General features: G+C 46.2%; 2 protein-coding genes across 10 annotated transcripts in view; one reads left to right on the top strand and one right to left on the bottom strand.

The window, feature by feature from the left end:
* anks1ab (ankyrin repeat and sterile alpha motif domain containing 1Ab) overlaps positions 1-10,106 on the bottom strand; it is a 29,643-nt gene extending 19,537 nt beyond the window's left edge. For 3 of the 8 annotated variants that reach the window (XM_037489758.2, XM_037489757.2, XM_062564129.1), the window contains exons 1-2: positions 9,121-9,584; positions 309-381 (exon numbers count right to left, since the gene is read on the bottom strand). In XM_037489758.2, coding sequence (XP_037345655.2) covers positions 309-381; positions 9,121-9,375 — 328 coding nt within the window. In that variant the 5' untranslated portion in view covers positions 9,376-9,584. Of the gene's footprint in view, positions 1-308; positions 382-9,120; positions 9,593-9,856 lie in introns of those variants that run through there. The other 5 variants (XM_062564130.1, XM_062564132.1, XM_062564133.1 and 2 more) reach the window with 5 other exon arrangements.
* The window catches only part of rps10 (ribosomal protein S10), a 56,345-nt gene continuing 44,357 nt past the window's right edge, over positions 5,076-17,063 (top strand). The window contains exon 1 of one of the 2 annotated variants that reach the window (XM_062564137.1): positions 5,076-5,079. The gene's annotated coding sequence lies outside the window, so the exon portion shown is untranslated. Of the gene's footprint in view, positions 5,080-8,034; positions 8,039-17,063 lie in introns of those variants that run through there. The other variant, XM_037490388.2, reaches the window with a different exon arrangement.

Below are 17,063 nucleotides of genomic sequence, written 5' to 3'. Positions count from 1 at the left end.
TGACGAAGCGTACTGTCGATCCAGTAACTCCAGAAAAACAAAACTACGGAATTTTGAAGGAGATTTTCCCTCGAAGTGGAACCCTTGTGTGTAACAAATAACACCAACGTGCCAAAGAAACGTCAGCTTGAATCTCTTTGATTTATAAGAATAGTTTTAAAAAATGGAGGCTGTGTTTTAATCCTGACTCCACAGCGAGAGCTTCATGGATGGTTCATGGTATCATTTACCCAGATGTCATTCTGCCTTAACCAAACAATGCATTTTAACCAGCGGCATTGAACACATAGCAGGAAGTGAGGCGTTACCTGAGCTCCGGGTGGGCCGCTGCTTTTCAGACGTTTCAATGCCTGCTCCAATCAAGTTCATGATCTTCTCGATCTGTTGAAGAGAACATGAACGTGAAAACACCAGAAAAAAACACGTTAAATTAGGAACAGAACGATTATGAAAGAGGAGCACAGAGGGACGGGCACTGGGTGGTGGGTCGGGACAAAAGAGCCGCGGGCGGCGCTGGGGAGGGAGGGCGAGCGATGATGGATCACAGCGATCCGGTGACTAACCCACGACTCAGCAGAAACGCAGCGAGGCCGTGAGCTGAATCACAATCGAGGGGCTTCAGAAATTCAGAGCCACCGAGGCCCGTTGAGGCCGTCCAGCGGCCGACCCCCCCCCCCCCCCCCTCCCAGAGGTTTGGACCCCTCGCTGACTGTTCCTTTGTGAGTGTATGATTGGCCTCTCAGACCCGTTCTATTCCAGCTTCACGGGGAGACGGCAGCAGCTTCACTGCGAGGTTAAGTGGGCGCAACGTGGAAGGCAGGAGATTACAGAGAAACTCAGACAGGAGTTGTTTACGGGTTTGGAGCCCAAAAGACGTTTATTGAAGTCGGCTTTGCAGGAGAGAAACAAATACATTTGCAGGTTGTTTGCTTCTGTTTATTTGCTGGATAACTCAAGACGTGTTGTTGGCTGCCGGGAGCAGTGGGTCATACAAATGAAAACCAACACAACAAATGGGCTTTGTTCATTTCTTCACCCAGAGAGAATCGAACTATCTGCAGCCAATCAACACCTAACGTGTGTAACGCACATGGTCTGATTAATGCGAGCCATTTGCCCTCCCCAGGCAGCGAAGGGAATGAGCAGCATCAGACGGGACTACTTAGAACAGGTGTGAGATGAGCTGTTGTCCTAATTGTCCCGTCACTGCTCCCCCCTTGTTAAACATTAAAATACAAGGATTGCATTCCACTGATTTCCTTAGGCCACACATTTTAAAGTACCCAGCGCCCATATTCCTTCCATCCCCCGGCATACATGAGTTACGACGTCCCGACCAGGACAAAGAGATTGGCGTCCATAAAGGACGCACTGCGCATTTGAATAATAATCACTTATCAGCTTGTCTCCGGAGCGCCTCGCTACCGGCTGCCACCTCGTGCACAGAACCAAGGTACCATTCACTACACAGGAGCAGAGTCTCCTTTGACTGTCGTAGCGGGGAGAGCATCTGCAAGAACCTATTTTGAAAATGATAGCACGCCGGGGGGGGGGTCACGAGATTTCGAGTGCGAACCTTGCGCTGATCTAAATTTAGAATCACTCCATCTGTCTGTTCAAAACCAGCAATGAAGATTTTTTCGCGAGCCTGAAAAGCTGATTTTTGCTATAGTGACACCAGAGACACGGCCAGGCTTATTTGATGTAATATTTAGTATTTGAAAAAGCCCTACGCACTTCGCTGGTGGCATCAACACTGTGGAAAAGCCTTGATTCATTTGGAAGTCGGGCACGCGGGACGCATGGCACATGCCTCCAGCGATGCAGACCTCACATTACTCTTTGAATTAACCCAGTTACATTCTATATCACACACACACATCAAGAATACATTACATCTGGCCTTAAGTGCATCTTTATTCAAACCGGTCACCCGAAATGCTACCTCTGGGGACGCCTGCGTCATCATCGTGGTTGAAGTGCTGAAGTATTTCATAACATCATGCGGATTCAGCGTCATCCACCAAATAGTTCGCTCAAAGGGATGGACGAGAAGTATGTGGAATTCGTTTATGTTATTCAAAAGAGAAACAATGCTGTCAGATGCGTCAAACATATTCTACGCATCAGGTCAAATGACACATGAACTCAGGTCAATTGGTCCATTAGAATTACCGTTTGCATTGGCTATCCCCACTTAACCTTGTGTGTTGCGGAGGGGGGGGGGAATGGAGCCAATCCCATCTGACGTTGGCTGAGAGGCGGCCAGTTAATCCCAGGGATTGACAGCCATTCACGCATTCACGCCGCATGCAAAGGCCAGAAGAAAAGGCCAGCCGGGCCGCGCCGACAGCTGCTCCATCACAATCTTGAGCAACACAATCCACGTCAGAGGCGACCATCGGGTCAGAGGGACACAGGGATATTACACTAAGAGGTGCCAGCTGATACTGACAGGTGTTTCTATCATATTGTCCACACCATTTATAGCAAATGAGGGCAGGCCGGAACAACCACATGACCTCAGTTCAACAGCAACGCAAACAACACCCGCCAAAATGAGCAAATAAAGGCCATAATATAATCTTTTTAAAGAAAAAAGAGAAAGATGCAGTTACAAGCCAGCTCTCAATGGGAATTAATTTGACTGTAATTTGGCACTGAACGTCTGGAGGGAACAGGAGGGAAATGATCTGCTGTGAAGATCTATTTAGTGAAATAGATGGTGGTGCAGTGAGGAAACACACAGGTATCCGAGTGAACTGCATTAAATCCCCGGTGCTCAACTCTAAGCGAAAGCTCCACCTCCTCAAGTGATTTACATGCTAATGCAGGTTGATCTGCACTTCAATTCATGCAGACGCTGCGCAAAGGATCCCTTTTGGTGCCTTTTCAACCTGCAGTGGGAAAACTGAAACCACCTGACAGTAAGGTGAAATGATTGATATTTTTCCTTTTACAACTCAAGTTCTTAGCATTTACCTTATCCTGCATATCCTCACTACATTATGGCTTCTTCTTTTCAGACTGAAAAACAGGTGAAAAAAAAATGTTGTGAGGAGTACTGATATTTTTTTAGTGGCCCTTCACCAGGGGAATTGGGTTTTTGGCTGATATCAACCGTCAATGCAATACCAGTGTTTGATTAATAACCCGTTGCACTGTGTGGATTTTAGTATCACTGAAGCGCCTTTAATCATCGAACCTCCTCTTTTCTTCCGGCCGTCAAAGTACAACGGATTGCTGACTTGAATCAATATGGCTTCAACGAGTTAACAGGGCTCCACGTTGGCCGGAGGTCGGCCAATTATGTCCTGAGTGAGGCAGCTTGCTTTCGTTCCTCGACAGGCCTTATTAGGCCTACATTCATTACGCGCTTCACTGCCCCTGGAAAATACACCGCATATGTAAATATATGGCACTGGTCCGTGAGAGAATAGCGAGACACCTGGAATTCTTAAACCAACCAGGGAATTGGATATTTTAACGTAATTTAAATAAATCAAAATGTTCCCGGTTATATACATTTGGATGAATTTTTGGCATGAAGTCATTTTCACCTTTAAACAGTAACCCTGTGATCAATTACTTGTGCGGCTCCAGCGGTTATCTGTGACATTAAGTGCACCATAGTCTTTTAAATGGAAGGAAAATGAAATATTTATTTATATTTATTAGGGCAATCACTATAGCCACTATTCAACAAAAGTTTTTATTTTAAGACATTTAGTCCCTCTGTTATGATTCATCTCTGTGAGCTTTTGGGCTTTGAAGAACATAATTATAAAACAAATCAATACATCAGCAATTACAATAATCCGATTTAGAACACTGACACAGACACTTATTCTATACAGTGCACTGATCTCCTTATTACACTTTATGCACCGGAATACGGGAAATGATTTGTACCCACTGTGTGAGACACAAGCTGTCAATCAATGCGCTTCGACTGCATCAAACGCTTCTGCCAATTAAACCTCAAAAGGCAGAAAAGCAAAGTGTTTTTTCTTTTCACAAGATGTTCTTGAATCTTTGAGCTGCTTGATCCCTGCGTGCTTTGCCTTGTGGGGCAACCTAAAATATACTTACACATTCGAGTATTGCAGTACTGCTCCAAAGTCACGTGCTCTTAATCCAGCTTGAGATCTTTTTTTTTTTTTTTGCCTTCACATCTTTCTTGTCGAGTAAACCGCGCGCTGGCAAATAAGATTTGGATAACGTGAAATAATCTTGAACAATGTGCTTTGGCGATAGCGAGTAACACATTGTCCACTGAGCCAGTGATTCCTGCTCCTAAATGATGGCAATGAGCCCAAAGCGGAAAAGATAATGGATGATATAATAAAGTGACCAAAAAGACGGCCGGCCTCACTGGCGCTGGCCCGGAAACAGGATTTACCGCTCAGTATCGTGGTGAATAAAGACAGATGGCCCAAAGCTCCTCACTGTACAAAACCCAGATCACATCATTCTCTCCGGCAAGGCTCATAATTGGATGATTGGATGTTTATTTATTTATTTCACAGTTTTGAAACCACGCAGCGTGGATTAAGCCACTAAGAATGACCACAGCAAAAGTCACGGTGTACTGTAACTGTGGCGGGCATGGCCACATGAATTTATTTGTTATCCTACACAGCCTGAAATATTTTAGTCATATAGTTGTTGTGTTTTAAGTAGATGGATGATGTTGTCTTGACTTCAGTCTGGGACTGGTGATACTTTGCTAACCCACTACAAGAATGAATCGCTTCATGGATGTTTCCATGTTCTCCCACATCCAGCCCAATCGAGACTTAATGCAAGGTAACGTTGGATTTCTCATAAATGACATTCCATAATGTTTCTACCTGTACAAAATAAGCCTCAACAACTCTATATACGTGACTGAGGGCTGCAGCTAACAGCTGCGGCTGCTGCTGGTTGTATTTTCCCTTCATTGTTTGGCCTCTAAAGTGCCATCAAACAATTGCCAAGAAGAACTAGTTGTCCAAAACCTAGAAAGATATTCAATTATTACCGAAGAGAAAGAACAGCCACAAATCCTCACAAAAGACCGACTTGAGGATGTCGTTGCCTGCGACGCGCACACACGCTCCCCTCTCATCAATGCATTTCACACCCTGCTGATGCATCCACTCTTCTTCCCAGACAGTGTCAATAATGATGTTTGTTTCATTTCTAATAAAACGGTTGACTGCGCTGCTGTGTCAATGTAGGCCAATATTTTTGCTCCAAAATAGGACTTTCAAAAGCAAAATATTCTCGTCTGACAGTTTTTTGTGTGAGCGGCTGCTATGGAACCCGTTGTCAAGACGTTGTGCAGCCTCGCATCACTTAGCAAGTCACAACAAAGAAATCCAGATTAAAGCCGCTGTGAAACTGGGAAGCCCCCGATGCTTTTTCCCATCGCATTGAAATCCCCACAATCCGGCTGATTTTAAATAGCTTTAAAACACGTCTGTTGCCTGTGTGGGAGAACGGCGTTTAATAACGGGTCGGAGGGAGTGTGGTGTCTCGTGTGTTACATCCGGTGAGAAATTTTACGGGCAATGTGTCAGGTGAAAAAGGATTGCCTCCCCCACCGCCCCGACCCCATCACCACCACTCTCTTATTTATGTACCACATCTGTCAAACCCGATCTCGAGATGTGTTCACTCTGCCGTGGCTCTCTATATGAATTATAAACCAACTTACATGTACTTTAAAAATATTCCCTCCACATCTACTGGATTTACCAACATGCAGATGTTTTTTTTATAAGTTAGTTTTATTTCATTTTACGCCTTTGGTTTTCAAAAAAACCATTGATAACATAATAAATACAGGTGTTTTCATTACGGCTCCCAATCTGCGCGTGTTATGTAAGACCACTGCCATTAGTAAGTGTTGCAGCACATACATAAACACACACATACTGTGTGCACTTTAAAAGCTTGCATGCGTAATGACCTGAGGAATACCGCTGGGAAATTTAGAGTATGCACGCAAATGAAGCCACTGAAGCATCTGTAACACGGCGTCGTGTTAACCTTTGACTTTTGAGTATTGAACAGATGTTGGGGAGACATCAATCACCTTAATCATGTATGCCATTTCTATTATTAGTCATGGAATGGGTGCCTGTAATGCAACATTATTATATAACAATGTGTGTGTTATTTGGGAGATAATCAAAAAGGAGTGTGAGTGTACCTTACATATTGGTACTAGCCTTTTTAACGTCAAAAACAAAACAGCTGGATTCATCCACCAAATTCATGTTTTTTTTTATATGAAATAGCATCAGCTTGGTATGGTTACACATGGCACGTCCAAAGAAAGTCATTTTAAAACACGTTCTGACCGGTTTCTCAACCAAAACGCTAACCCTGGCTTTAATGGGAAGCATAACTAGCTAACGTTAGCTAGTTATTGTCAGCTAGCTAACGCCAGCGAGCTAACGCCAGTGAGCTAACGGCAGCGAGCTAACGTCAGTGAGCTAACGTCAGCGAGCTATCATGAAGTTGGCCCTAAAATAATTTAGTGATACCAAACTTTAACTGGACAGAAATGAAACGTAACCTTAAAAACCACCCCAGAAGCACAGCGGCCACAAAATAACGGGTGAATGAGGTGTACGTCTTACCCCTTCTTTTTCTTCTTCATTTGATTAGCTTTGGCACCCACAGATGTCTAAATATGAGTAGAAGTGTCCCAAACATTTAGATTTCCAGTCCGGTACAAATAGGACACCTCATTTTTCATTGTTGTCTATTTAGTTCATAACATTGTCTGTGTTGGCTGAAGAAAATGGTCAAATACAGTTCTTTTTTTGGATAAAAGTTTAGTAAGAATACCAAATACTTTTGGTCGTAGGAAAAGAAAATGGCAAAATGGTCAGTGGTTACACAAGCTGCCAGACATAATACAATTCAAAATGTATATACACCACTGAAAATGCCAATGGGGTTTAAAGGTTACGCTTAATCTTATAACTTCCTTTTTAATGATAACAACATCTGAAAACCATTTTTCATATTCAGTACTACTGCTTATTGTGTGCTCATGCACTGACGTATGTGTGTGTGTGTGTGTGTTTATGTGGCTGATCTGAAGCCCAGTGTGTCGCTTCAATGATTTATTCTGGTTTATCGCTTAATGGTGGTTGATACGCTCACTATAATCCAATTTTTGCAAAACGCCACAAACATACACACACACGTACTTGCGCGCACACAGGACAGACACATGTTCCCGACCCGAACAAATCCCTTGAAATCTTGAAAGAGAAACAGACATTCAAGAGCAGCTGCAAAACAGGATGCCCTTGAGAACCGGAGAACCGGACACCCCACCCAACGGGGCCTGAATAAACAGTTTTTGTCAGAGAGGCGAGGGGTGGAGCAGAGAGCAGGCTGTGGACAGGCAGGGATGACAAAGAGAGGGAGGCTCAAGGCCGAGGAAAAGTTCAAGATGTCTCAGTAGCTGAGGAGACACCCAACTGCTCTTGTTGAAACAATGAAAGAGTTGGACGCTCACAACATAATGTGAAAGCCCCTACGTCTGCAGCAGAGAGGGTCGGGTGTCCGTGTGTGTGTGTGTGTGTGTGTGTGTGTGTGTGTGTGTGTGTGTGTGTGTGTTGAGCTTTGATTGCTGAAGATCTCTCACTTTTCTATAGAAGGAAACAAGATAAAGTTAAATTTCCTCTGATAAATATAAGATTTAGGATAATTGTCAAAGATTGCTGCATACAAAGAGACATTGTGAGAAATATGTCCAAAGTACTCCAGCAGAACCAAACTCTCTCTAATTCGGAGGGTTTGAGAAAAATCACAAAATGTCACAATAATTTGGGCATACATTCATATTTTCTGTCATGCTTAACTGCTCTTTTGAAGTTGTCTCTACAGGGTAGAATATGTTCATAATTCATTGTCTAATGTATCAGGATCCGCTACACTCAACATGTCTATTATTTATGTATGGCAGAATGTAAACTCCACTTCATGTCATTAAACTCCCTATTTTCACATAAATTATTTAGCATGGATGCTGTAGTACATTTTCTCTCTGTACTCCAAGCAAGTTTGAAACTCGAAAGAAGCACAGAAGGATAAATTACATCATTTATTCAGAACATTACCCTGGACTTAATTACAGTGCCGCTCAATTTTGCTCAACTTTCCTGCGTGAACTGCTTGTCACTGACATGTATGTATGAGACAGGCGTCTCACTGTTACTTCAACAAGTTGAAGACGTCAGGTCGTTGTGACAAAAATATCTCTGTACGCAAAAGCCCTGCCTGATATCCCGAATGAGACCGCTGAGATGGGGATTGAACACTGAGCAGAAAGTGTCAGAAATATTCTTTTGCCTTTAAGCTGCGCTACGATGACGTCCTGTATTATAGTAAATAAGTGTCCCCTGAAGGGTTTGTTTAAGTGCAGCAGGATGTTTTGGTATGATATTAATACACTTCGGGGTGCAGCAGCTCCTCCAGGTTCTTAAGGATATGGATGGGGGTCGGGTTGGGGGTCGGGGGGGGGGGGGGGGGGGTTGCTGGCAGGGGGCTGAAAGTAGATGGCGTAAGACGGAGCAGAGGCGCCCGAGGAGTGCAGGAGGAGACGGTGGAAGCGTGGGTCGGCCCTCTGAGACATGCACAGAGCGGATGCGGAATGACAGCACTGGCCCAATTAGTCGTGGATGCTGCGGGGAGGTCGGTGCAAGTGATCAAGCCGCTCATGCATCCAAGCGCTCGCCCGCGGGCGCCGCCGCGCCGACAGGCCCCGGCTAACGTTGCTGCAGACCATCAATGCTTCTGCTGGACTCTTCAGCGCCCTGAATGCTGCCTCTGCTCCACTTCCTTCCTTCCTTTCTCTCTCTTGAAATATACTGCTTACCATTTCTTTCTTCTTTTTTTCCCCTCACTAATCTGCATCTCAAAGACCCCCCCCCCCCCCCCCCCGCCACACACACACCTCAAAAACATTCAGTCTCGGCAACACACTCTCTCTTAAGGAGGTTACCACACTCTACTTGAAAGCCTGTCCGTGCCGTAGCGCCGCCAGTGGCCCTCCCTCCCGTAAGATACACCCTCCCACTTTGCTTCCCGTCCCCAGGGCTGGATTATTACCTCGTCCCACTCGGAGGCAAAGGAAGGCATGCGCTCCGTGGACGGCTGCCCGGAGCTGCAGTTGGACACGGAGCCACTGTGGCCGGCCTGACCTCCGTCCTCCTCTGCGAGCGGTGACGCCAACAGGTCAGAGTCTGACTTGGACCAGCTTCGACTCAGGCCCAGGTCTGCGGGTCTGACTGCGGAGTCCTTGATGCCGGCTTGCGGGTCCCGGGTCACTTTGGTGGGTTTGGCGCCCTGTGTGCAGTCTGCCATTGTTTGGAAACAGCCAATCGCAACGCAGGTTTCCTCCCCTTTCCTGCAGTACCACCACTTGTTTTGTCGGTCCAAAGAGTGATCCAGGATCTACTGAAGTACTGGAAGACACAGATTAATGAAGTGCAACTTGAGGAATTTGCCTCCAACTCATACAAAGTGCTCCTCTTTTGAGGGAAGGAAGCAAGTGGAAGAATTGTTGAGCACAGAAACAATCATCAAGGTCCACCCACTGCTTGTATCCTGTTGCCCTCCCCTTGGAGGCCGGCTGCCCCGAAGGGTCCCCCTCCTTTGTCCTCCCGACTGTGACTCTTTTTTTGACTCACTTTCCCGCGTTAACGTTGTCTTTTACTCTCACCAGGCCGTGAATCTCTACCGTAATGTTGTAATATAATTGAATATCAGGAGAATATTAACGGATCCCAAAGCGTCTGCTGGTTAAAAACTTGAGCTGACGTGAAATAACAAGTCCTCCTCTTACCTGCTGGCTGGTGAAGCCCCGGCGGTTTCGCTCCTCTGTGGTTCTTGTGCGTGCGTTCTGTCCTGAAGTTGTGTCCAGAGTCTCCAGGAGGACCGGCTACGTCCCGTGGTGTGGATCGGAGGACGGGAGGATCCCGAAAGCCTGGCCTTATTCAGGCTGACAGCTGGGGTAATCAGGTTACTGACGCACTGGGTGGCTGCTCCATTTTAAAGGAGGGAGAGCCGGGATTCCTCGTCTTCTTCTTCTGTCTGCGTATGCGCGCGCTCGTGTGTGTGTGTGTGCGTGTGTGTGTGTGTCTGCATGAAGCTGAGGTTACAGAGTTTAACTTAGTTTTGTTATTGTAGGGCACACAGGTCTTTTTTTGAACCAGCATGAACACACATAATACAGCTGGCAAAGGATTGCTAGCTTTAATACTGCTGTGTGACATATAATCATACTTTATTACTTAAATATATGTTTTGCAGGGAATAATCAAAAGGCTAAAGCTTAAAAAATAGTGCAATAAAATGGAAACAAATAAAAGTAAAAGTCCCTCAAAATCTAAGCAAAGTAGTTAAATAAATAAAATAAACACTGCATCTACAGCGTGAGACTAGAGTTTTAGTTGGACGCTTCTCTTGCTTTTCATCGTTGAATCCTGCATAACCGGTACTTTGAGTACTCAAATACGCTTACATGCACATAATATTTCAGTCACAAATCCCGTCAGGGCCCAAGTGGTGACACGGCCAAACATGCATAGATTTTGTCGACTTCAGTGTGATGAATTTGAAGGAAAATTCTTGTCATCTTCCAAACCCCTAAATGCCATTAAGTGTTTTTTATGAGGGGGGGGGGGTGAATTAACTCTTGGGTTCTGCAGAGGAGGAAAAACCTCCCCAAATAAATCAATGTATGAAACGCTGCTTTGGGAGGAATCTAGAAAACACTGTGCGCCGCTGACGACTCTCCTCAAAGGGAGTCGATGTGGGGGGGGGGTGGGCCTCCAACGTGTCCCCTCGTCCCTGTGGCCAGAGAAGATCACATCCCTCACTCGCCAAGGAGGGCCCACCCAGCCACACACTGCTTCGCTGGCCATAACCAGAGACACGTCTGGTGAAGCTAATTGAATTGAAGCACATTTAACGGTCTCCGTGACTGTGATGGGGTGGGGGGGGGGGGGGGGGGGGGGTGAGAGCGCTTAAGTTGGCCGCGTCTCCCGCGCCATTTTAAAACAACAGAGGCTCTGGAATACGTCGCGTCTCGGAGATAATGATGCCTTCACGGCATATTAGATGGACCAAAATAAAACATGCGTCCCCCCCCCCCCCCTCTGCCCCCCCCTCCTTCAGCTGCTGGGCCTTGGGGATGAAGACGGTGGTGACTCACGAACACTGTTCTCCAACAAAGAGATGCGCACTGTGCAAGTCACGGAGGGACGGCGCATACAGTAGACATGCTCTCACACACACACACACACACACACGCACACACGCACACACACACACACACACACACACACACAGCAGTTTGTTTGTATCGGGCTCCTAAGTTGTTTGTGCTTTCTGACACCCGGATGTCTCTTCAGATGTGTTTTTTGTGATATTTTGGTGTCTACAATTGATATTTTTAATAACGCCGTGCTCGTTCTAGCACCGCCGCAGCTCACGGAGACGGAGGATGAGGCGGCTGGGGGGTGAGGATTTAATGGAGTTAATACACCTCGGATGCCATTACCTCCACAAAGGCCCCACGTCGGCCTCTCTGGGCATCACCAACGTGCCGTGGGATTCCCCGAGCGCCTGCATCTCTACCTGCTTTCGTTTGACCCCAGAGTCGCGAGAAACGAGAAAGCGCCGGCCTTTGAGGTCGCCCGTTCCCCCGAGGCAGCAGCGTCGCCATCCGTCCAAGAGTTTGGTTCCACAGCCTACAAAATGTGGGCATTCACTGACTGGTCAAAGAAAAGTCAAAGAAATAATAGCGTTGCAAGATCAAGTTATGTGCAAAATAGAGAGGGAATTATCAGAGTTTGCACCTTAAACGATCGATTTCGATCACTGGTGTCTTCATCCAGGCTTCATTGAAAAAGTAACTTTGAAGTTGAGGGATAAAACAGAGGCAACGGCTCAGCTGTCAGCTGTCCTTCAGTGATGGAGGGAGACAGGGAGACTGGAGGGAAGAGCCACCGCCTTTTCTCTGTGTCCTACTGGGGGGTTCGGGTTGGTCATCTCGCTATCCGAATCCATTCTATTAAACAGCATGTGTAGGTATGAGAAAGAAAAAAAAATCACCATGAGGTTCCCCACTAGGAAGAGATCTGACAACCCTTCACTGGGGGAGTTTGGTTCACTGGGGGCCCAGATATACGGCTGTAAAAAAAAGATGTTGGTTCTGTACTTCCATGAAATAAGGAACTGACATCCATAGACTCCAGATGACGTTATCCAGATGTCGTAAAAGCTTTCAAGCGTATTTAATTATTGATCCTGACATCTGCCCGTTGTTTTTGTACATTCCCCTTCCTGCAATGATGAATCTTACTCACGTTAAGTTTAAGGCTGGCATTCTAACACGCTGAGAGGAGATGAACATGGCGACAATGCCCACCGTTCCTCATCACTAGTTTCAAGGTTGGAATAAGTTTCGATAACCTGCAGCTGCCTTTGAACAAGATGCCCCGCTGTGACAATAAGAAATGAAGAACCACCGTTCCTGATGGATCCTGAGCAGCATTTTCACCATCAATTCTCACTTTAAAAATCCGGTTTTCATCGTTTTAAAAGAAACCCGTGCGTTTGTGGGGGGGGGGGGGGGGGGGTTTGTCTGGTGTGATAAGAGACTGCTTTTTCTTTTCAGGCGTCACGTGTCACAACAACCGCTGCTGGCCACGAGAAAAGGATAACGATAAACTCAAGAGATAAATGCAGCAGGCTGGAAAGATCCGAATCAAAAACGCACCGTGGAACCCAGCCGCAGTTCACTTACTTGTTCTCAAAGATTACAAAAGATGCCATGAAAGAGGCCTGTGTGTGTGCGTGCGTGTGCATCATGCGTGCAGTGTGCACACATGTTCACTTGGGGCACACGTATGTGCACGTGCACGTGTACAGTGTGTGTGTGTGTGTGGGGGGGGGGGGGGGGGGGTGACTGTGTGCGTTGAAGCCAGAGGCATGCAGGACTGTGTTAGGTTACTGTTCTCTGTGAAAACAATGGCCACTGTTCCGTGTCTCCCGAATATCCCTTCAGGGGGGGGCAAGGGGAGGGGGGGGAGGGGGGGGGGGGCGATGATGACTATGGCAACTGACAGTTGTTATTTCTCAGTACCACCGCTTCTATTGCAGCGCGGCGGTTCGAAGGACGACGTGAACTGAATCCAATAACCAATTATACGTGTTTCATCAAAGGCGCGTGGGGACGGGGACACATTCAAATTCACGGGACAGAAAAGGGACAGTGGGGAATAAGAGGAGCTGCACGGCCTCTTCATTAATCCACGGATAATGCCGGCAGTTCGCCAGCAGGTCACCGTGATACTAGCTCCACGTCCACGGGGTTCTGGAGAGCCGCGGCCTAATGACAGCAGTGATATTGGCGCTCACGAATCAATCAGACAACGCTTGATGAATCCGGGCTGAGGGTCAGGAAATGTACTGTCGCGGGAAGTGGTCGTGCAGGAACGAGCCGCTTCCATCATTAGACGTCCCGCACAGCACTGTGAGGCGGGTCAAGAGCGCACGATGGCCATAAAGACGCTGATGACTGTTTGCAACAAATACAACAGGAGAGTCTTTTTACAATCAGGTTGAGCTCCTTGTTGTAAAAAACATTTTCTTTTAGAAATTTGTTGCTGGAGAGAAATCTGCCTTCATCTTTAGATAAACAGCGCTTTGCCCAAGGCTTTTAGCCTTTTTAACTTTGAAACATCAAAGAATTCAGAGTAAGAATCATTGCTGTCCTTAAAAATAGCCCGTGCCCTTGACTCTATATTGAGACCATTTTTAGAAGCATTATGTCGCTGCCAAAAAAAAAAAGGAAAGTCAGCACTTTAGTGCTTTCTGTTATAACTACCTCGGATTTAGAAGAGATGTTTCTTTTTCTTCTTTTAACTTTAACTTAACTGCTTGTTGTTATTTTTAGAAGGACATCATGTTCTCATCAGGCTCAACAAACGTTATTCCTTCTCAGTCAGTGATGATTGTGGAAACAAACATCTCCTCCGAGAAGCTAAACCGGACCACGTGAAATCTGTGAATTGTCATCAAGTGAATAGAAATGTTTTGCCCATTTCTGAGATAAACTGAGCGACACCCGATTGCAGAGGGAACTTCAGAATAGAAGCAATCTGGGATACAGGAGTCAGGCTGGAGATCGCCTCCTCTCTCATTGTTCTAGTCTTCCACAGTCATTACGGATTAATCAGGTACGAGTGCTCAACAGAAGGGTTTTTTTAATGAGAGGACGGAGCGTCTGGGGCTGTGAGTCTCTGCGGGACACCATTTAGAAATCAACCAATTCTACTTTCAGTCCTTCAGCTGGAAACGTGAAGCAGCAGGTCACATGACTCCCATTCAGGTGGAGATACAGAACAACTAAAAAAATAAAAAATGCGCGTTTCTTCATGTGGCGTTTTGTGAATGATAGATTTTTAAAATGCTTGGTTTCCATATATATCTTTGTCATGAATATGTAGCCATGTTAAAACACATTATGCTCACTTGTACATGTTCAAGACTCAATACATTTCCATGGTGTACTATAGTTATTATTATAATATATATAATTAAACATATGTCACAAGGTCAGCTTCTCGCGTTAGCTCACCTTTTGAACAGATAAAGTTGCGGCTTTTGGATTTTAAAAGGATGACCGTGTGGGCGTTTTGTCTTAGAACAATAACAACAAAACCAAACCGGGTCAGGAAGTAAAACAAATCAGGTGAAAGTAATGGAACAATCGGGCCACATGAACACGAGGCAGAATGCAAAAAGGAAAACAAGATTTGTCTCGCAGCAAAATAAGAAAAGCTCAAGAAGTCATCTTTGTTCTAGCATATATGGGACAGGGACCCGACATTTCCAACTACTTTCATATGCATGTATGGATGAGAACCATATGTTTGAGTTGATGAGGACACTGATAAAAAATTCAAGTCCTTAAGTTAGAGGTGAGGTTACATGAAATATTTATAAAGGAAAGTTATTCTAAATTTAGACTTTCAGAATATGGGAAAAACAAAAACACTCCACTTCGCCTTCCAAAGATGATCTTTTACTGTCAGTTTTCACTGAATTGTGACCACAAAGTGCTCTCCTTTTTAATAGAAACAAACAGGAAGAATTCTATTAAACAAACACAATTGAATGGAAAATGGAGCCATTGAGTCGCTGCTCTGAAGCGATCACATGACCGTGACACCTCAGGATGAAATTTGGGCACTTAAAGGTTGAGCATCTTAGTTGCTTCTTTACCACAGTCACAAGGTGACGGTCATGTGATGAGACCAGCGGCCCCCAAACCCTGACTGATGATTACAGGTTTCCTTTGGCCCCGTTTCACATAGACTCAGGTACGGCTCTGGGAGACATTTCAGTTCAGTCAAATCCAATAAACAGATCATTCGGGCTCTTTTCTCACACCGGTATCTATAAACGTGTCCTTTTGACATCACAAAACTCAGCCGTGAAGTACAAAATACTCAAAGGCTCGTAGATGAATATTTAACGGGGGGGGGGGCTATTTATAAAACATGGCGGCGCGGCGGGGCAGGTGAAGGGGAGCGGCGTGCAGATGGCCGGCTGACGAGGTCAGACGCCACTCAGAGGTTTCAGGGAGAGAGAGAGAGAGAGAGACTGATTCTCACGGTCACATTCAAACCATGTGAAGCTTGGTCCGCCGTCGCTACGCAGCAGATGATAACGCCGTCTTTCTCCGTGGTCACTTCCTGAGGCCACAGATCCAACGAGCCTTAAATCTCATCCACTTGGACGTCATTCATCTCCACGTCGCAGAAGAAGAGGACAACGCGTTTGAGATGTGCTTCGGTGCAGCAGGTGAGCGGGAGATTCCACGTAAGCTTGGTTCCCTCAGAGACGTCCATCAGCGACGGCCCCCCCGGGGCCCCCCGGGGCCCCCTGGGACCCCCCTGCTGGAAAAAACAGGCCACGCAGATTCTAGTGCCTGCGGCCGGAGGAAAATGGATATCGATCTAGAGCCAAGACTGAATGGATTAAATTACATTGTGGAGTCGGTAGCGCGGCAGCAGGAGGGGGGGGGGGGGCGGGGGAAACAAAGAGGAGAAGGAAAAGGAGAGGCGGGAGAGGGGTTGGACGATTTGTCAATAAACCACCATCGTGCTGAGCTCCTCAGCGCTTTTGAGCCAATTGGCTTTGGGGAGGGAGGAGAGGGGGGGGGAAAGGGGGGGTCATCATTTTCCATTCAACCAAGGCTGCTGTTGGTCAGAATGCCAACTGGAGCAAAACTTAAGATGCGTCATCCTGGATACAAAAACCCGATCGATCCTTCATTGGACCGCGGGCGCCTGCGAACCCGTTTTGGTTTGAGCGGTTAATCAATCAGCTGCCCCCCCCCCCCCCCCCCCCCCCCCTAAATCCCCCCTTCTCCTCTCGAATCCAGAGAATAGCTTTCCTGGGGGGGCTCTCCTGTGAGCCAAGACTGTTGATACAAGAAGTGAGTGTGATATTCCAGTAAGACAAATATTAAAGAAAGTCATTGATGGATTACTTTCGGCTTGATGCTGCTGTTCATTTCAAACTAACAACTCCAAAAAAACTGAATCTGCTGGTTGCTGGTCATAGTCCGATTTCAGAAGATGACTTAGAACATCCTGGTTGTTACAGATGACCAAAGTAAAGCTGAACAAGCAAAACAAAGAGGGAATTAAAACAGCTGCAGCTCATTTCTACAAATGTCTATTCCTCACAACATGGAGGGATGCCGTTGGCCTTCAAAGGTCACTTCTCCTCCTGCAATGGGTTCTTGCTCTGAAGACCACAGTTTTCTCATCAAACATTTACGGCATGCTCCTGTTAAATGGCCTACAACACACATGGTGTCATGATCAAAGCCTATTGCTGCTGAGCTCTAATCAGAGACACTTCCCTCATCTCCACTTCATCCCCTTCAGGGCGACGCTCCACTTCACGGCTGGATGGAATATTCATAAAGACTCTTCAAGTTCAGATGACACACGTGCGTGCATCCGCCC

Source organism: Pungitius pungitius, chromosome 8 (assembly GCF_949316345.1).
Source record: "Pungitius pungitius chromosome 8, fPunPun2.1, whole genome shotgun sequence".
Classification (NCBI taxonomy): Eukaryota; Metazoa; Chordata; class Actinopteri; order Perciformes; family Gasterosteidae; genus Pungitius; species Pungitius pungitius.
The sequence above is the reverse complement of the archived record's forward strand: the minus strand, read 5'-3'. Positions and strand labels throughout refer to the sequence as shown.